The 21,355-nt window shown below is 45.7% G+C and overlaps 1 protein-coding gene across 2 annotated transcripts in view; it reads left to right on the forward strand.

The window, feature by feature from the left end:
- The window catches only part of CS (citrate synthase), a 36,359-nt gene that overhangs the window by 2,283 nt on the left and 12,721 nt on the right, over positions 1–21,355 (forward strand). Inside the window, exons 1-3 of one of the 2 annotated variants that reach the window (XM_082212598.1) lie at positions 11,103–11,276; positions 17,897–17,944; positions 19,079–19,186. In XM_082212598.1, coding sequence (XP_082068724.1) covers positions 11,118–11,276; positions 17,897–17,944; positions 19,079–19,186 — 315 coding nt within the window. In that variant the 5' untranslated portion in view covers positions 11,103–11,117. Of the gene's footprint in view, positions 1–11,102; positions 11,277–17,896; positions 17,945–19,078; positions 19,187–21,355 lie in introns of those variants that run through there. The other variant, XM_082212599.1, reaches the window with a different exon arrangement.

Raw genomic sequence — 21,355 nt, forward strand, 5'->3', positions numbered from 1 at the left:
TCCCAAATACCTTCCCCCTTTTCCTTTTTTGATTTTTAGCTTTTTATTTCTCTTTTAAATTTTGCTTCTTGTGGTGGTGCCTGTTCTTTCTCTTCAGGGAGTAATTGCATTTCCAGCACTCTTAATTGTATTATGTGGGTGTCTGGAGATTTCAGCTGTCTCTGTGATACTTACAATGCTGGGCTAAAATTGTAGATGTTTGAGCAGGGGGGAGGCAAATTGTGGGTCCTACATGTGGAGTATTTGTCTTGCTTACAGTGAGTGTAATTATTGGGATGTAGTATTTGGATCTGCTCAAATCTGGTGTGATTGAGAACCACCCTGGATATGCAAGGGTCTCCAGGGATGTGTCTGGCTTCAGTTTCAAACATATACAATATGTGAATGTTTTTCACAAGTGTTGATAACTACAAAGGAGTAATTAATGTTTTATTTATTTATTTATTTATTATTTGTTACATTCATTTCCTCCCAAAGGAACCGAGAGCAAGCATACAGATGACCTAAAATAATAAAATGCTCATCTAAAAAAACACTGCAATAAAACAAAATTTGTGCTTTCTGCTGGCAAAGGTAATAAAAGCTTGGCTCCAATCACTGTTCCCTGAAAGTTCAAACAGGTGTTTTTTTTAGTGTTGGAAAAAAAATGTGTTGGGGGGCAACTGGACAGTACATTGTAGAAAGGAGCAATTAACGATTTATTTATTTTTTGTTACATTCATTTCCTCCCAAAGGAGCCCAGAGCAAGCATACAGATAACCTAACATAATAAAATGCTCATCTAAAAAAACACTGCAATAAAACAAAACGTGTGCCTTCTGCTGGTAAAGGTAATAAAAGCTTGGCTCCAATCACCGTTCCCTGAAAGTTCAAACAGGTGCTTTTTTAGTAGTGGAAAAAAATGCGTTGGGGGCAACTGCACAGTACATTGTAGAAAGGTGTCACTCTTCCCTTGGTAACTTTCCTTTACAGTATAAGTCTCTGGTTCTATTCAGGTATGCACAAAATGTGTGGTGGGATTGAGGTGGGCACTTGCCTGCATTGGCAATATAAGCTCTTCATCTTTATGTTCCCAATCCATCGTTTCTTCTCCCAGCTGGGTTCCCCTCTTCCTTTTTAATTGCTGTTCTCTTTTTCTGCCTCTGCTTTAAACAATAATTGCCAGTAGCAGGAGAAGGGCTGCCTTATCTTAGTTTTCCATCTGCGATGCCTGTTGCAGCTACATGACATCAGTTGCTAGCTGCAAAGAGGGGAGGCTGGTCTTTTGTATTTTCTGCTCTTGTATTGCTTTATCTGAGTTGTGTAAAGGAAGTGCCAAGTTCTTGAGAGTGCTCTTTGGCTGGACATACTTAATATATTGTCAAGTCACAGCATATATGCTGATAGTGTTAGTCCCAGTGATACGTATTCCACGGCCTCAAAAACATTGGGTGGGATACAACTAACTTGTTGGGGGAACCCCAGAACAGGTTTAGAAGTGCATTGAGGGGGGGAGTCCCATTGCATGAGTGGGCCTAATTCCTCAAACACATACCCCACTTAGTGGCACCGTATTTTTCACCCTATAGGACGCACTTTTTCCCCTCCAAAAATGAAGGGGAAATGTGTGTGCGTCCTATGGGGCGAATGCAGGCTCCTTGGCTTCATCGATAGCAACGGGAAGCCTCCGAAGCGCAGAGGGAGCGCTCCCTCCGCGCTCCAGAGGCTACGCGTTGCTTTCGCTGAAGCCTGGAGAGTGAGAGGCGTCGGTGCACACCGACCCCTCTCGCTCTCCAGGCTTCAGGAAGCTATCCGCAAGCCTTGGGAGCCCGGCGGGAGTGTCCCCCGGGCTCCCAAGGCTTGCGGGCAGCAGCCCGAAACACGGGGCGTGCCTGGGGGGGAATAATTTTTCCCCCTTTATTCCCCCCCCCAAAAAAAAATATCTAGGTGTGTCCTATGGGCCGGTGTGTCCTATGGGGCGGAAAATACGGTACATTGAACGAATTCCACTCACTGTGTGGTTTTTAAAGAGCATGTGTCTCTTGCTTGCACATGTTAAGACTGTACTTGCCAATAAGATGTTACATTAAGGTTTGAGCTGGGATTCTGTAATGGGGATGGCAGAACCTGTTTTCCCCCAAGGATTCTTCTGGTTTACAGGTGAAGAAAGCAAGAGCTTTAGCGGGGTGTAAGCTTGTATTCCCTGAAGCATTAATGGAGGAAGTAAGCTCTTGTTTGCACAAGGTTTACCTAAGAGTGGTTCCCTTATCTTGTCCTGATTTGTATTTTAAGAGTGTGGGAGAAACTTTGGGTGCGCTTGGGCAATTTGGTTGTTCTTGTGCAATTAGAAGTATATAAGATTCAGAGATCCACCCAGCCTCAGTCAGTGCCATATAGAAGTGCACCTTTCTTGTTTCGGAAAGAGATGGTGTGCTGGTAATAATCTCAGCTCTGCTACTGTTCCTGTAAACTCTTCACCAAATACTCTGCCTATCAGCAACTCAGTCCACTGCTCTTCTCTTAAAGAATGGGGTTTTGAGTTGAGAGTAGTCTGTTCAGGTGTTTGTAAATGACTAACCAAAATATTATAGGTGTTTGTAAATGACTAACCAAAATATTCTAGGAAGGGAAAGTGTACATGAACACACTAGCTCTGCATTCCCCAAGCCTGTTGTCCCTTGTGTGTTCTAGGGCAGCAGCCTGCACTTGGGAAATCACTTGTACTTGTTGAGTTCCCATGCATTTTGGAAAACTGGAAAAGCAGGGTTCCAGAACAAAGGGAAGCTTCCATGAGTACAGGAGTCTTCCTTGCTTCAGGCAGATGTATTGGAACACACGGAGAATGATAGACCTGGAGGATGCAAGAGCTAGGGTGTTTGTGCATGCACTTTCATTTTAGTTAGACCCTATTACAAATGCCTGAATAAGTATAATGTGGATCTGCAACTCTTGGCAGCCTTGACCCCTTTCTTTGTTCCTAAGTGTTATGCAGCATTTTCTCTTTTTGGGTGTTCCTTGGAACTCTATATGTGGATATTCAGAAGGACAAACAGGTTAATGTGCAGCATAAAGTTATTGAGGCTGGATAATGGACAGTGAGTGATCAAATAAGTTTTGGAGTCACTACAGTGGTACCTCGGGTTACATATGCTTCAGGTTACATACGCTTCAGGTTACAGACCCCGCTAACCCAGAAATAGTGCTTCAGGTTAAGAACTTTGCTTCAGGATAAGAACAGAAATTGTGTTCCAGCAGCAGGAGGCCCCATTAGCTAAAGTGGTGCTTCAGGTTAAGAACAGTTTCAGGTTAAGTATGGACCTCCGGAACGAATTAAGTACTTAACCTGAGATACCACTGAACAAGGAGCAGTGTTTCAGAGTGGTCTCTTTGATAGCTTAAACTCTGCAGTAGGGACAGTAAGCCTCAAAATGAAACCAGGTCTAAGGCTGCAACTTTGCTTTTGCAATCTAGCTGCAGGGGCATCAGGACTGATAACCATGACAGGCATAACCTTGGTTGGAGACTAAGGATATATCCGCACTGGGCCTAAGAAGGAGCCCTCGAAGAGGAAGAAGCCTGCATTGTTGTCACTGGAACTAATAGAGCCCGGATCTCCAGAGCTTTCCACATTAGTTTTAGTGGTGGTTTTTGTCTGTTTAATTCTGTAAGCTACATTGTGTGTCCAAACACAGAAAAACAGGGTAAAAATAATAAAAGCAAACAGCCCCATATAAGTAATTGATAGGATCTCTTTCAAAAAGTGCCGTGGTACCTCAGGTTAAGTACTTAATTCGTTCCAGAGGTCTGTTCCTAACCTGAAACTGTTCTTAACCTGAGGTACCACTTTAGCTAATGAGGGCTGCCGCTGCTGCCACGCGATTTCTGTTCTCATCCTGAAGCAAAGTTCTTAACCCGAGGTACTATGTCTGGGTTAGCGGAGTCTGTAACCTGAAGCGTATGTAACCTGAAACGTATGTAATTCGAGGTACCACTGTATGTGCGTGAAAATCCACTGCATATATTTGAGTGTTTGGGCAGAAAGACAGTATATAAATATAGTTAGTACTGTAAATAAATAAGTAGGTAAATAAGTAAATGAATTCCCAGCCATGTTGTGTTAACTTTAAACAAGTTAAGGTGTGTAAAAAAAGCACAAGATGATGCCAAAACAAACAGGTGCTTGTTGGGGTTTTATATCTTGTAGGAAACACACTCTGCTGATTGACAGTGGGTCTTCTACATGCAGCAGGTCCCTCTCATAACTCCTATTCCATAGTCACAGTTTCATCCCAAGTCCCTTATGTTATAATTTGGGTCCCCTGAAGGGGCCAGTATTCCTGCTTTTGTCAAATCGACTTGAGTGATGGCCGAAGGAGAATGTGTATCTCAGTTTAATTTGGCACACCTGTAAGAGGGAAAAAACATTTTCTAGTACTATAGGCAAGTGCTGCTTTGAGAAACCTTTGCACGGTTTGGACCTCCCAAGTCAGATGGCATGATTCACGTTTCTTCCATGGTGAGTTATCGTCCTACTGAGTTTTGCTGGCAAGCTGGCCGTTGGCTGGATTGCATCACCCAGATCCTGATAACCAGGTTAAAATGACATGGAGGTGCTTGGCTGGCCTTGCCACCTTAATTGCCCTTATTGTTGCAGTCAAGCTAAACATCAAGGTCTGTTTAAAGTAGGTTGCATTCACTGAGCCATCTGACAGTGCCTCCAAATAACGCGGGAATATTATTAGGATGTTCTTTATATGTAGCTTCAGTATCCACACCAGAGAACAGGCTAAATCCAGGCCAGCAGCATAGCTGTCTTCCCTAGCTTAGAGAAGAAAGCACAGAAAATGTTGTTGCAGAGGTTGGATGCGGCACTCTCTGGGTCACAGCTTGTTCACTAGTCTGTGCCTGAACAGATTTATATAGGAATCCCTTAATTGGCTCGGACTCCTGCTGGCAGATATAAACTGCCCTCTGCAGAAAGACAGCATTATCTTGAGTGAGGTCTCCTGATCTGCTGTCTGTATTCCCGTTGAAAGGGTGGGGTGTGACAGTTTAGCTTCTGAACTTTTCCATTACCTTCCTAGTAGGGATGCATCTAAGCTGTGAGAATTCCTTCCCTTCCAGAACAAAGAACATAGACTTTCCGAAGACCCTTCTGCCTTAGCGGCTGTCTTATGTATGTGCATGCCCACTCCACTTAACATACCACTGCTAAAATGCTTTTGAGGAGCCAAACTTGTGGCTGGGCAACCTTTCCTTCTCAGTTATAGGTGGGAAATTGCTTTTATATCACAGCAAAAGCACATAATACACTTCAGGCCGTTCAGCTGTGATATGTCCATTGGTCGTGGAATCTATATGTAATTTGTTTTCTTGGTTTTAAAGAACATGTATGCAAAAACTCCCTCGTTCTCCTTGCTTCATAGGGACCGTTTTCAAAACTTTAGAAAGCTCAGCCTAAAACAAGACACAGGAAAAGGACAGTTTCCAGGGTCTATGGGGGGGACCCGGTTTTTTGTCCAGAGTTCTAGTTCTATCTTGACGTTTCTACTGCATTCCCATTCTGTTCTTTTAAGTGTTCTTCCTTTTATTGCTTTAGCATACCAGTCAACGGCAAGCGATGGTCTCTCTAAAGGTATAGCAAACATTTGGATCAAATTAGACCAGCCTTCCTCAACAAGTACCCTATGGAGTACAAATTCTGATCGACTCCAGCCAACATGGCAGATGGCCAAGAGATTATGGGACTTGTAGTCCAAAACATCTGGAGGGAACTAGGTAGCGGAAATCTGAACTAGACCATTAAAATAAAACAGGTTATTTCATTTGTAATATTTATGTCTTGCTTGTCCATTAATAATCCTGAAATGGTTAGGGTTTAGTATTGTCATTATTATGTAATAACACAGTTGAGTGCAGGGTTTCTGTTTCCTCGGTGTAAAAACATGCCCCAATGTTTTGGGACTGCTGTCCTGGCAGTAGTAAAGCATAACCACTTGTCAGTAGTAACCTTATCAAACCCTAGTGTGTTCAACCTAACTGGGGTAGCTCAGTCGGTAGAGCATGAGAATCTTAATCTCTGGGTTGTGGATTTAAGCCCCATGTTGGGCAAATGATTCCCGCATTGCATAGGGTTGAACAAGATGACCCTGTTGGTCCCTTCCAACTCCATAATTCTATGATTCTACATGAGTAGCTTATTAGTAAATCCTCTGACCCAGCAACTCCATATCCTTCCAGTTGCCTGTTTGCTGAAGCTCTAGAAGACAGCCTGTGAAAGCACATGGGGCTCATTATCTTTGCTTCTCTACCCTCTTGCTCATTCTTTTCTTAGGATGCTTTAAAAAGTAAAATAAACCCGTTTCATATATTACATCTGGAAAGCGACTGCAGTTTCTAAAGTTCAAGGTGAGCAGGTTTTGTCCATGACTTTGCAAAATTTCCTCACAACTGCAATAAATATTCCACAGTACAGTACTTGAAAAGAGGTAGTGAAGGCATTCAAAATTGGAATAAGAATGATTTCAGTTTTCTGAAAAAAATATTGGTCTCTTATGAAGGCAGAGATTATTTAGGACCTAAGGCTCTTCCTTTGCTTTCTGTTTACATACTTCCCTTCTTCTGAGTCAGAGCTTTCATGACTCTCATTTCTAAAGCACCAGATGCTTTAGGGAAGAATAGGTCTATTTATTTATTTTTAATACAATGCAAACTTGTTTGAGGCTTTCTTGTTTTCTTTCATTTGTAGAACAAAAAATAAATAAATATGGCTGCAGTCTTGCTTTTAAGAACACACTAGATTTCCCTAGGCATAATTTCCTGCTCTGGAAGCTGTAATGGTCATTTGTTCTTAAATGGACTTACCAAGACATGATGAATAACACTGGTATCTTAGTCCTCTTTTATATTGTTTATGGGCATCCTTAAGAAGGCACATGTGGCTGCCGAGAAGAAGGCAGATCATTTATCCTCTGCTAACACTTTTTCCTAGAGATAGCTTACTCCTTTTGTACCTATCCTGCAGGTGTTACCCAAATAATGCAAACACCTAGAAGGGAGAACTGAAATTAAGCAAAGATTCACTGGTGTCAAACTTCAGAAGCTCAACACACTTCCACAGTAATCAATCCATAAATCAAATAGTAATATCCAGCACTATAAATAAATCATATCCTGCACTATAAACACATTGAGCATTTAACCACTTGGATGACTCCCAGAAACTGGAGTCTTTTATCTGCCACCTTCCCTCCCAATTCTTGAGTGTGGTGGTTTTCAGTATGCAAAGTATTTGTTTTCGTTTTTGAGAGGTATATCACATTGAGAAAGGAACTTGCCTGTGGAGGAGTTTCATGTACGGGGTGGGGAATGGGATCTTGGACTCCTGCATCAATCAAAAGGCAACTCTGTCCTGAGTACTTGGTTCTACTGAGAACAATGGGAAGAAAGTCTGATATACAGTGGTACCTCGGCTTACAGACGCTTCAGGTTATAGACTCCACTAACCCAGAAATAGTACCTTGGGTTAAGAACTTTGCTTCAGGATGAGAATAGAAATCACGCGGCGGCAGCAGGAGGCCCCATAAGTTAAAGTGGTATCTCAGGTTAAGAACAGTTTCAGGTTAAGAACGGACCTCCAGAACAAATTAAGTTCTTAACTCAAGGTACCACTGTACTGGTTGTTGGGGGCGAGGAAGCTTCCCCATGCTTTGAAGAGAGAAGGTCCTTCCCCAGCAGGGCAGTGCCTCTGGGACCTGAGTCTGCTTTATGCCTTTCCTTTCAACTTAAATTTTAGGCTTCCTCAGTCAAGGAAAAGGGGAACAAATGGGGAGAGCAAAATAGGATAGGGTTTTTGAGGTTGGTTGGGTTTTGTTTTTGTTTTTTGGCATACTTTATCCTTGAATTCAGCAATGTCAGCTCCTGCTGGTATACTAAAAGAGAGAGAACATGCAGAAGAGCTGGAAACCACACAATGGAAAAAACAAAGATAAGTCTTATTAATAAAAATAATCAGATGGCAACTGTAGTACCTTACTAACATAATACAGTTGGCTTGCACAATGGCTTTCAGATGATTCATGAAAATTAATCCCTAGCCAAAGACTGCAGCCCCAAGTTGGACAAAGGAAAGTAGAGCCACAGAAGAGGCAGAGAGCTAGCAAAGAAATATCATAATGCAGTTAAGATGACACCTTGTAGTACAAACAATTCTCCTTTTGGTGGACTTCTTGTAATATACACAGTCCTTCCATGTAGAGATATCAGACTTGACTGTGCGATGCTGTCAGGTGGATACTAACGTGGGCACGTCACTATATTGTGTGGTTTTCCTGAACTCCAGAAATGTCTTATTCTGCTGATAGCTGGAGTGTTTGCTTTTTCACCATCACCCCTTTGAAATGTGTAAATACCAGAGTTCTCATGGATTTATAAGTTCTCCAGAGACTTGAGTACTTTTCCAGCTCTCCATTTGCACTTTGACTAGATGTTTCTTTCCTAGGCAAACAATAGCTTGTGAAAGAAACTCATTCCTTATTCTCGGATTGCTTATCCTCAGAATTCAGCAGTGTTTACCAGAGCATTTCTGACTGAGTGCATACAGCAATGTATGTCTAGCCTCTCCTGGTGCAACTCAACATAGACTATAACTCTTCAGTTAGTGGCTGGGGCAGTCCAGTCAGATGGGTGTGGTACAAATAATAAATTATTATTATTATTATTAACTTTGTGAGAGAGGTTACAAATATGGCAGGCTCCTTGGCTCACTCTAAAGTCTGACAGTATCATGTCACATTTATTATATTAGTTTTGTATTCTGTATTTTGTTAACTGGTGGCTGACAGGCAAGTGCACTCATGATTTGAATGAGAACCATGATCCTGCAGACAGTGTTAGATCCTGGGGTGGAAAAGCTAGGAGCCAAATGGCTTCTGAGACCTGGGTTGTGGGCGCCAAAACAGAATGTATAGTTGCCACTGGGGGGGGGGGGTCAGCAACACTTTTTATTTTTTGCTTTGATAAGCATAATATGCAATTCACATAAGTGACACATTGTTAATATCACATTTTAGCAGAAATTGTTAATACATGTTTAATTTGGTTGTGATAATAAACATATTGGTACCATACTTCAGTTTTCGAAATGCTTTGCTTTTTATTATTAAGTAAAGGTAAAGGGACCCCTGACCATTAGGTCCAGTCGTGACCGAATCTGGGGTTGCGGTGCTCATCTCGCTTTATTGGTACAGCTTCCGGTTCATGTGGTCAGCATGACTAAGCCGCTTCTGGCGAACTAGAGCAGCACACGGAAACGCCATTTACCTTCCCGCCGGAGTGGTACCTATTTATCTACTTGCACTTTGACGTGCTTTCGAACTGCTAGGTTGGCAGGAGCAGGGACCGAGCAACGGGAGCTCACCCCGTCGCAGGGATTCAAACCGCCGACCTTCTGATCGGCAAGTCCTAGGCTCTGTGGTTTAACCCACAGTGCCACCCGCGTCCCAATCCTTAACATATTGTCTATCCTTAACATATCCTTCCAAGTATTCAAAGCACATACATTTCAGTAATCCTTGAGTGTCAGCCAGGCACAAAAAATGGCACCCAGACTTTTTGAGGTGCTTGCAAATGGAGAATCTTTAGGCACAAAATGTGCTCTGCGCCCTGCTAATTTCAAACCCTGCCTGCAGATGTTGATTCCAGCTCTTATCAGCCCCATCTAGCATGGCCAGTGGTCAATGCAACATCTGGAGGGCCAGTGATCCCTGATCTACTGCAGGCATGTACTATAAAATAGTTTCACCTTTCTCTCGAGCTTATTGTGCAATGGATCTGTATAGTTCTTTTAGAAGATGCAAAATCCGAGTCTGACAGTCATTGGAGACACTGTATATATTGTGGCAGAAAAGCAGTGGCAATTCTTATGTGCCATGTTGTCGGCTATTTAAATACCTGGTGGGTTTTTTTTTTAAGCCCAAATGCCTGTAGTTTTAGACTCATACAAATGTGCATTACACTCAGAAGACTTTGGTATAATAGATTTTTAAAATGTAAAATCCCTCTTAAATATCAGGTTTGTGTTTTTATTTAAAGCAGCTAAAGCCACAGTGATTGAAGTTGGTTGTAAGAAAAGATGTTGCTTTATTGTTCCCAGAAGTTTATTAGACAGGCTTCTTGATCCATCAGGAACGCAGTGAGCTCCAAAGGGTTGTGATATCCTCAAAGTGTCCTGTTCTTCTCTCTCACACACATACACAGAAAATCAGATTTAGCAGCGTTTCTTTATCTTGCAAAAGCAAAAATGTTGCCTGCAGATTATAATAACCCACTTCCTTGCCAGCCCACTTCCCTAGGTAACTACGTTAACCACATGTGTTTCAAAATATGAGACACAGCTTTTACTTTCCCAGGTTATTGGCTATTTGCAAGCCTGCTCCTGTTAAAGGGGAGCGGGTGCAGCTAAGGTTAAAAATTTCACAAACTAATTTGAAACATTATAGACAACAGACTAGAGAATCCAAGTGTACCAGTTGTATCGCAAAATACAGTTTTATAAGATTCCCATTGCGAACTCCCATTACTGTACTCTTGCATTCTTCACAGGACATGAATTTATCTCTTGTTGAGGAACAACTGTGACTGTGTGCAGTCCTCTTAATCCCTGAAATAGCAGGGTTCAGCCTCCTCCCTGTAAATGTTGCAGGAAATTACCATCTTCAGCTTGTCTTATGTGAATTTTTTTCCCTCCTTCTTAGCCTCCTCCTAATCAAGAGTTGTCCCAAGATAGTTCTCTAGGTCCAGAGTGGAAAAGGGATGTTTGTTGCTTAGATACGGCTCTGGGAACCACACCATTCGCCCCAAAGCATCCTGCTGTTTACTTTTAATAGTGACCAAGCTTTTGCTGATTTGCTCTGGAGGGTAAAGCTGTTGCAAGTTAAAGCTTTCAGTGTACTGATTTTTGGCAGTAGCCTGGATCCTGAATGTCGCTCCAAAAGAACATAGTGTTGCCGGAAGCTGCTGCCTTTGTTTATCCTGGATTATGTAGAGTGACTTTGGAAGAACTGTGGTGACACTGCTTGGTGGAGCTGTGGTAGCGCTCCTTCTGTTCCACGAGGCTTTATGTGCCAGGACTGTGTTCAATGGGCCTGGCCACCAGCAGCCTCTGTGGTGGAGTACCTGTCATCAGTCGCAGAGGAGCGCATGTTGAGCCAAGGAACTTGGTTGCTGCTGCGTGGCCTGTCCTGGAAGATAGGCAGGCAGGTATGCACTGCTCAGAAGGCATTAAAAGCATAGAAGAGGTAAGCCGGGAGCCAAAAAAGGAGTTCAAAGGATGCTCAGAGGACACTTTCGCAAGTCAGCTGGGGGTTGGGAAAGTCTTGTCAGTAGTGCCCAGGGGACCTTTCATTGGAAACTGGCAGCTTGCAACTTGGCTAAATTCCTAGACTACATTGCTTTATTTTTCCTACTCAGTAGTGGGCTCCGAACATAGAAAGCTTCCTTATATAGAGTCACACCATTGGTTTGTCTAGTTCAGTATTGTCCATGCTGACTGTCAGCGGCTCTCCAGGGTTTTGGGCAGGAGTCTTTTCCCAGCCCTAACTGGAAATAGCAGGGATTGAAACTGAGACCTTCTGCTTGCAGAACATGTGCTCTGCCGTTGAGCTATAGTCCTTTCCCATAGAGTCCTATGCCATAGTGCCATAGAGTCCTGACCTCTCTCAAAAGTCAGGAGGTGCCATCGGTTTTACAGATGTAGGATGCGTGTGTGTGGACTTTTGGTGTTCTGTGTTGCCCCAAAAGCAAATCTAGAAATACACACACACACACACACACACACACGGCACTTAATGCAATATTCTCCAGGCCAAAGGCTTTCTGTCAAATTGGCAGTGCTGCCAGTTATTAAATGTACTTTCAGTATTGCTGAGGCTCTGGTTCCATGCTTATGTGCATTGAACTGATGCCACTGGACCTGATTGATAAGCTAATTCGTTTTAAGAAACCTCCATCTTGATGTAGTCTTAGAGTCATGCTGAGTCTTCCTGATTTCTCTCTGAAAACACTTTTCCTGTCAGCAGAATGTGCTCAGCTGAGGCATAGGTTGCCCGAGTTCCGATATAGAAAGCGGTCACGGAAATCCCTTTGGCTTGTGTCCTGTCAATGTCTGATAGGACCTGTCCCTTGGCTTTTGGCTGCCTCTCAAATTTGCTGGAATTTGTTTATTCCAAATACTTCATGACAGATGGACAAAAGAATCATCAGTGGTCTGGACTGTTTGTTTTACTATACAGTGGTGCCCCGCAAGACGAATGCCTCGCAAGACGGAAAACTCGCTAGACGAAAGAGTTTTCCGTTTTGGAGGTGCTTCGCAAAACGAATTTCCTATGGGCTTGCTTCACAAGACGACAATGTCTTGTGAGTTCCTGCTGGTTTTTTTTCCTTCCCCCCTTTTTTCTAAGCCGCTAAGCTGCTTATCAGATGATCCGATCAGCAGATAAGCCGCTAAAAGCAGCTAATCCGCTAATCCGTCAATGGGCTTGCTTCGCAAGACGAAAAAACCGCTAGACGAAGAGAATCACAGAACGGATTCTTTTCGTCTTGCGAGGCACCACTGTACAGTAGAAAGCTTCCTGTCTGGCTGTAATCATATGAGGATGGTGGGATTAGGTTTTTTTAGTGTAAGGCTTCTGTGAGAAGGGGGAAAAAGGAAGCCCAAGGTCTCCATATTTGCCAGCTCCCTTTCTTCTGCTTCCTGTCTGCCATATTCCATGAACCCCCACCCCTCCTTCCTCTCTGCTACGGGGACTGGTTTGCAATGAAGACAAGAGTCCTCAACCTAGAGCTTCAGATCTGATCCATTGAGATGGTACACTCCAGATGGGAGTGTAACTTCCATCATCCCTGACCAATGGTCATGCTGTCTGGGGCTGATGGGAGTTGCAGTCCAGCATCATCTGGAGGGCACCATGTTAGTTATCCCTGCATTAGGTCGAAAGGATGTTTGCATAATTTACCTAATTCTACTCCCCACCCTCTAAAGAGGTTTTTTTTGCCAAATTCTAGCTTTTGGCTTGTTGTAAACCTAGCGAGTGGCGCCACAGAGAAACCACAGAGCCTAGGACTTGCCGATCAGAAGGTCGGCAGTTCAAATCCCCGCGACGGGGTGAGCTCCCATTGTTCGGTCCCAGCTCCTGCCAACCTAGCAGTTCGAAAGCACATCAAAGTGCAAGTAGATAAATAGGTACCGCTCTGGTGGGAAGGAAAACGGTGTTTCTGTGCGCTGCTCTGGTTCGCCAGAAGCGGCTTAGTCATGCTGGCCACATGACCCGGAAGCTGTACGCCGGCTCCCTCGGCCAATAAAGCGAGATGAGCACCGCAACCCCAGAGTCAGTCACAACTGGACCTAATGGTCAGGGGTCCCTTTACCTTTACCTTTAAACCTAGCTACTTTAATGGGGGCCTGTCCGTGCACATGTGGAAATCTCCTTCCCAGGCTTTGTCCGTAGCAGCATGCACCTTTCCCTTAGGTGCCCCATCAGGTAGGTTGGCATTCTGTGTATTGGAACACTTTACCCCAAGTTTTACAGGCCACCTGGGGGAAAGCTGAGTGCATTTGAGTGCAAGAAAGTAGAAGCATTCCTTCTTGCAAAGGCAAACTGTTCTGAGACAGCTCCTGTGTGTGTTCTGTCACTTGAGATGTGTTAAGTCAGCTGTTAGCTATATCATATGCTTACCTTGCAATTAGTTTCTCTTGCTGTTCCACTGCTGAGTGCCACTTCCAGCCATTGCTTCCTATATCATTGCCTGTTTCTTGGCATCTTCTGTTATTGTAGGAGATGGGGCTGCAAGAATGGGAAGGGGGAAATGGCTTGTGACTGGAGGGGGTGCCTTTGCTCATCTAAAGCTTTTCTCCTAAGATTAGACGTAAACGGCAAGCAAAAGTATGGATATTTGGGACTTCTTTTCAAGTTGGCGACATACAAAATATTCTAAAGCACTTAAAAAAGAGAGTACTGTATTTCGCGCCCCATAGGACGCTCCGGCCCATAGGACGCACCTAGTTTTTTGGGGGGGAAATAAAGAAAAAAAATTATTTCCCCCCCCCAGGTGCGGGGCTGGAAGAACCAGGTCGGGGAACAGTGGGAAGGCACGCTCTGCTTCCCCGCTGTCCCCCGAGCTTGTGGGGCTGGCTATGGGGAGAAGTGCGCTGATCCCAGGACTGCAGGCAGCTCTGCGCGGCCATCCGGAGCGGGGCGGGACTTTGCGCCCCGCTCCTGGTGGCCGTACAGAGCTGCGCTGAGCCGGGGACTGCAGGCAGCTCTGCGCGGCCATCCGGAGCTGGGCGGGACTTTGCGCCCGGCTCCCAGTGGCCCCGCAGAGCTGCGCTGATCCCGGGACTGCAGGCAGCTCTGCGCAGCCATCGGGAGGGGGGCGGGACTTTGCACCCGGCTCCCAGTGGCCGCGCAGAGCTGCGCTGATCCCGGGACTGCAGGCAGCTCTGCGCAACCCTCGGAGCCGGTCTCCCGAGGGTTGAGCAAAGCTTCCTGAAGCCTGGAGAGCGAGAGGGGTCGGTGCGCACCGACCCCTCTCGCTCTCCAGGCTTCAGCGAAAGCCTGCATTCGCCCCCTAGGACGCACACACATTTCCCCTTCATTTTTGGAGGGGAAAAAGTGCGTCCTATAGGGCGAAAAATACGGTAACTGTGAACATGACAAAAGCAATGCAACAGCAATACAACAGAAAAGCAAACATGTTCCTCAGGCACCTTGGAGAACGTTTTCAAAAGCAGGCATTGCATGCTGGCGTAAAGAGCGTCAACTCAAGGGAGGGAGTCCCACAGGGTGGTTGCCACAACAGAAACAGACCTGCTTTGAGAAAAGATCTCACTCTGCACGCTCTTCATGCTTTCCAGAGGAAAAGGTTTGCAGAGCAATGCTATCTCAGATGATCTCAACCAGTGGGAAGGCGCAGTATGGTACTCCTTGTGCAGGGAACTCCTTGTGCAGGGAACTGCTTCTTGATTTCCTCTGCCCACCCCCACCCCCAGCATGCAGTTTCCTTGCCTTCAGTTATCAACCCTTGTTTGTGTTTGGTAGCTTTTGAGAAGCTGAGATTGGAAGGTGCTCCCCTTGGGTAACGCATATCTGGGATCCAAGTGCTTATGAAGTTTAAGTGTGTTGGGCCAAAAAACGTGGACTATAGCTGGTGGGGAGGGGTCCTTGTTTATGTTGCTCATTATATGCAACCTTCTGCAGTACTGCTTGTAACGGGTTGTTCGCAAGGGAGGCTTAATCTTAAAAATTGAAAGATTATGATTGGGGCTGTGCATACTTTAAAATACAATGGTGCCCCGCAAGATGAATGCCTCGCAAGACGGAAAACTCGCTAGACGAAAGAGTTTTCCGTTTTGGAGGTGCTTCGCAAAACGAATCTCCTATGGGCTTGCTTCGCAAGACGACAATGTCTTGCGAGTTCCTGCTGGTTTTTCCCCCCACTTTTTCTAAGCCACTAAGCCGCTTATCAGCTGATCCGATCAGCAGATAAGCCACTAAAAGCAGCTAAAAGCCGCTAATAGCGCTAAGCAGTTTATCAGCTGATCCGATCAGCAGATAAGACGCTTATCAGCTGATCCGATTAGCAGATAAGACGCTAGCAGATAAGACGCTTATCAGCTGATCCGATCAGCAGATAAGCCGCTAATAGCGCTAAGCCGCTTATCAGCTGATCCGATCAGCAGATAAGCCGCTAAAAGCCTCTAATAGCGCTAAGCCGCTAATCCTTCAATGGGCTTGCTTCGCAAGACGAAAAAAACCGCTAGACGAAGAGAGTCACAGAACGGATTCTTTTCGTCTTGCGAAGCACCACTGTAAAAAACCTTAGAAAAAAATCTGAATACAGGACTATACAGTGGTACCTCGGGTTACATACGCTTCAGGTTACAGACTCCGCTAATCCAGAAATAGTGCTTCAGGTTAAGAACTTTGCTTCAGGATGAGAACAGAAATCGTGCTCCGGCGGCGCGGCAGCATCAGGAGGCCCCATTAGCTAAAGCGGTGCTTCAGGTTAAGAACAGTTTCAGGTTAAGTACGGACCTCCGGAACGAATTGAGTACTTAACCCGAGGTACCACTGTAATGACCAAAATTATGCAAGGGGTGGGAAGCTGAACAGATACAGATTCAACCAACTTGCACCCGTCTCTTTTGTATGCATAATTTTGTTTCTGTGCCTGCATAGTGCCACAGAACACAACTTTGGATATGGAATGTGACCTGTGAGCAGTTTTGGGGTAAGGGTGTTGGTGAACATTTCCAAGCATTAATACAGTGGTGCCTCGCAAGACGGAAAACTCGCTAGACGAAAGAGTTTTCCGTTTTGGAGGTGCTTCGCAAAACGAATTTCCTATGGGCTTGCTTTGCAAGACGACAATGTCTTGCGAGTTCCTGTGGGGTTTGTTTTTTCTTTCCCCCACTTTTCTAAGCCGCTAAGCCGCTTATCAGCTGATCCGATCAGCAGATAAGCCGCTAAAAGCCGCTAATAGCACTAATCCGCTAATCCGTCAATGGGCTTGCTTCGCAAGACAAAAAAACCGCTAGACGAAGATTATCACAGAACGGATTCTTTTCGTCTTGCGAGGCACCACTGTATTTAACTTTTTTTTAGTCGAAGTTCTGCTGTCGAATGATGAAATTAGTGAAGAATCTATTAGTGTTAGTCCTTTTGGGCAATATTATTATAACCGACGTGGTGGTCTGTTAAATGCAGACAATGTCTAACACTGTCTGTCTCAACCCTTTGGGCTCTGTAATTCTCATCTTGGCACATATTGACAGGTTGGAAACTCAGCAACTTGCTGGTATCCAATTCTGCTAAACCAGCAAGATTGCCGGACTGTGAAACTGTAGCACACTTTTGCTTACCCTCCCTGGTGTACATGACTCATGATGAGCACTTGCTGAATGGAGTCCTGACCAAAACTCTTAGGCAGCTGATTCCAGGCACCCTACGTTTGCAGGGTACAAAAACCAGTGGAAATTGCACAAAGTGGAAGCTGTAGGAATGGGGACATAATATGTGCGGGAGAGGAGGGGGCGGGGAGAATACAGTTAATGCAACAAAGAAAGTAAAGCCTGGTGTTTGAAATTTCAGAATTGCTTCACCATAAGACTCCTGCCTTGGTTTTAGCATTATCACTCAGCAGAAGTATAGAAAACTAACTAACAAAAACAAAAATCATTTAAAATACATTTGTTTGATTCTTTGCAAAGAATGCACTTCTGTATTGGTGGTAGGAGCTATAAGGAAACTCCCAAGTATTTCAAAATGTTCTTCCCATGTGCTATAGTGAAAATACTGATTTATGATGGCAGACTTCACTTGTGTGATGTTGTCAAGCAGAGGCGCCAAGTTGAGCAGAAGATTGGAAGGGAGCCGATGACACAAACATGACATGGGTGTGATGCAGGGAGGAGCCAGGGGGTGGAGCCGAACATGGTGGCAGCGTGGCTTCAATGACTGATGGCTCCTCCACTCTGGCACTCAGCATCCTCCTGCCACCACCAGCCAGGAGCTGCTTACCCTCATCCTTCCCGTCCATGGCAGCAGGGCAGCACCAGCAGGCGGAGCTACCAGCCACAGAAGCCACTCCACTCTCAGCCTCCTCCATCCCCTGATTGTTCTCAAATATTTTATCGGGGGACCCGAAGGGACCTGGGCCCCTTAGAGTTGGCACCTATGTTGTCAAGAGAGTCTCTTTATAATCAAGGGACTGAGGTGTATTTGCAAGTCAGGTGTTAAATGGGAGTGAAAGGCCATGGGGTGGTGGTGGGGAATCTGCTTGGGATGCATGTGAGGTTATTGGTGGTCTGCCCACTTGTAAAGAAAGTGTCTTCAGTTGCTGTCTCGTTTCTCCCTTGCAGAACTCATCATGTATCATTTTTGCTGCCAGACATGCCAGTGCTTCTACGGTAAGCAATTCTTTTTCACTGCTTGTGGGTTGTTCGGGGGAGATGACTTTAGGTGCTCTGGACCCCGGCTACACCCTGTACTGCTGGGAACCTCAGGTGAAGAGAGTGCTGTTGTGCTCAGGTCCCGCTTACAAATTTCCCATTGGTATCTCATTGGCCGGGGACGCAGGTGGCATTGTGGGTTAAACCACAGAGCCTAGGGCTTGCTGATCAGAAGGTCGGCGGTTCGAATCCCCACGACGGGGTGAGCTCCTGTTGCTCGGTCCCTGCTCCTGCCAACCTAGCAGTTCGAAAGCACGTCAAAGGGCAAGTAGATAAATAGGTACCGCTCCGGCGGGAAGGTAAATGGTGTTTCTGTGCGCTGCTCTGGTTCACCAGAAGCGGCTTAGTCATGCTGGCCACATGACCCAGAAGCTGTACGCCGGCTCCCTTGGCCAATAAAGTGAGATGAGTGCCGCAACCCCAGAGTTGGTCACCACTGGACCTAATGGTCAGGGGTCCCTTTACCTTTACCTTATCTCATTGGCCATTGTGAGAACAGGATTCTGGTCTAGTTGGACCTTTGACCTGATCCAGCAGGACTTCCCCTATGTTCTAGTGCAGGGGTCGGCAAAGCTTTTGTGGGTTGGGCCGGTTCATTGTCCTGCAGGCGCCGCGGTGGGCCGGAGTGTGCACGCATGCGCAAACACTATTTCTGGCACTCCTTCTGGCGCTGAGGCGGTGGGCGCCTCTTCCCATTGGCTGCAGGAGCTTCCTGCAGTCAATAGGAAGCTGGCCAGTGTCGCAGAAGGCGGTCCCTGCTCTGCTTTGCGCCTGTTTAGCATGGCGCATGGGAGCCAACCGAGTGGGCGGCAGGGGTCCATGGGCCGGTTAAATGACCCCCATGGGCTGCTTGTGGCCCATGGGCCTTAGGTTGCCGACCCCTGGTCTAGTGTTTGCCCCAGGAAAATGTCCATAAAGCATACTGCCTGTCTAGTGACTCACTTTGTCATTTGTACTTGAGAGAATGCAATCCGTGCTGGATTTCTTAATTCTCACCCACTCTTTATTCTACCCCATGTCTCTTGCAGTACTAGGTTACTGGCATTTTCTTAACTTTGTGTGTAAGATCTGGCTGCACTTTTTTGTTTCCAGAACCTGAAAGATGTTCTTGCAAACATGATACCTAAGGAGCAATCAAGACTTAAAAGCTTCAGGCAACAATATGGCAGCACAGTCATTGGTCAGATCACTGTGGATATGGTAAGTTCTTCCGGTGTCATCACTGTAGTAGAATATCCGAGACATTGTATCCTGCAGGAAATTCCATCTCTACCTGCAGGCTGCTACCAGTCTAAAGCAGTGAGTTGCAAAGAAGCCCCTGTGCTGTGCTACATTTAGGCATTTTGTCTCCTGGTAAAATGTCTGGAGTAGGGGCTGGGCAATATGTGGTTTTCAATATCACCAGCTAAACATTGTGGTATACTGATATATCACGATGTCTGGAATAAGGATGGAGCTATGTAGAGGCATTGGCTGGCTTCACGGTTTTCCCCGCATCGTGATTTTTGTATAGTGCATGCACAAACACCATGATTCATGATATATTGCCAGGTCAAAAATTATGAATTATCACGATACAGACTTCAAACCAGTATTGGATGATATATCAATATATTGCCCAGTCCTAACCTGGAGAGGGGACGCGGGTGGCGCTGTGGGCTAAAGCCTCAGCGCCTAGGGCTTGCCGATCGAAAGGTCGGCGGTTCGAATCCCCGCGGCGGGGTGCGCTCCCGCTGCTCGGTCCCAGCGCCTGCCCACCTAGCAGTTCGAAAGCACCCCCGGGGGCAAGTAGATAAATAGGTACCGCTTACCAGCGGGAAGGTAAACGGCGTTTCCGTGTGCGGCTCTGGCTCGCCAGAGCAGCGTTGTCACGCTGGCCACGTGACCCGGAAGTGTCTCCGGACAGCGCTGGCCCCCGGCCTCTTGAGTGAGATGGGCGCACAAACCCCAGAGTCTGTCAAGACTGGCCCGAAACGGGCAGGGGTACCTTTACCTTTACCTTTAACCTGGAGAGAGGTGGTTAAGCATGGCCTGGAAAGTTTCACAAATGATGTCTTGTGACTTCTTTAGTCAAGCCAATAACATGGGGTAGGATTCAACTAGGTTGCTGTGTGCACAGAGCAGAGGTCTGCTTCTGCAACAGGATTTCAACCCCATCTTCTCCCTGTGCCCTCTAAATCTGCTCTGGATGGTTAGGGGAACCCCTCAGTACAGCTTTAGGGGGGTGCACAGGGAAGGGGGGGGAGAGTCAATTTGCATGAGTGGGCCCCATTGTGAAGAAGAGTTTGGATTTGATATCCCGCCTTTCACTCCCCTTCAGGAGTCTCAAAGCGGCTAACATTCTCCTTTCCCTTCCTCCCCCACAACAAACACTCTGTAAGGTAAGTGAGGCTAAGAGACTTCAGAGAAGTGTGACTAGCCCAAGGTCACCCAGCAGCTGCATGTGGAAGAGCCGGGAAGCAAACCCAGTTCACCAGATTACGAGACTACCGCTCTTAACCACTACACCACACTGGCACGCATACCTCACTTAGCACTTCATTGAATTCCACCCATGAGACTTAGGGCATGGCAAAGCATCAGCAGGGTTTGAGGATATTAGTGACACTAGAGCACTTTTTAAAGGAGGAGGAGGAGGAAGAACAGTCGGTGAATAAAGGGATATGGGTCAAAGACAAGATGCATGTTCTGGTGACAACTCCAGAATAAGCTCTTGGCATCTCAAGCTAAAGGCTGTCAAGAAACAGAACTAGAAATGACCTCTGCCTGGACCTTGAAGAACTGCTGTCAGTTTGAGTAGATAGTACGTGGTTGAAATAAAAAAAAATGGTCTACTTCAGGCATGTCTATTTCAGGGGTCTAACCCGGCCTGCTGGTCAGTTGAATCTGGCCACTGTGGCAGTTTATTTCCCAGGGTAAAATACTAAAAAAAACCTCAACAACTTTGGTTGGCCCTTTGGTCGGCCCTCGCGGCCCTTCACTTCATCAAATCTGGCCCTCTTTGAAAAAAGTGTGGATACCACTGATCTACTTCATTTCTCAAGTAGCCATGTTTTTATTATGGAAGCAATTGAATATTTGTTGTTGAGTTGTTAGCCTTCTGAGTTTGAAGTGAAGCAAAGTGAGCATGGAGCCTCCTAGTGCAGTGGTCCAAACTGTGAATATATGTACTCACTGCAAAAAAAGGGTGGCACTTACTGTAACAACTTCATGGTGAGTAGCGGCACCTATTCTATTAAAAAATCACTGCGCACAAGGGTTGGCAACTCTGCCTCAAAGCTGTGGTATCTCCTAGATCAGAGCTTTTCAAACTTTGCATGTTGGTGATCGACTTTTTAGACGTGCATCATTTCATTTCATGACAGTTAG

Source organism: Podarcis vaucheri (genome assembly GCF_965113315.1).
Source record: "Podarcis vaucheri genome assembly, chromosome: 2".
Taxonomy (NCBI): Eukaryota; Metazoa; Chordata; class Lepidosauria; order Squamata; family Lacertidae; genus Podarcis; species Podarcis vaucheri.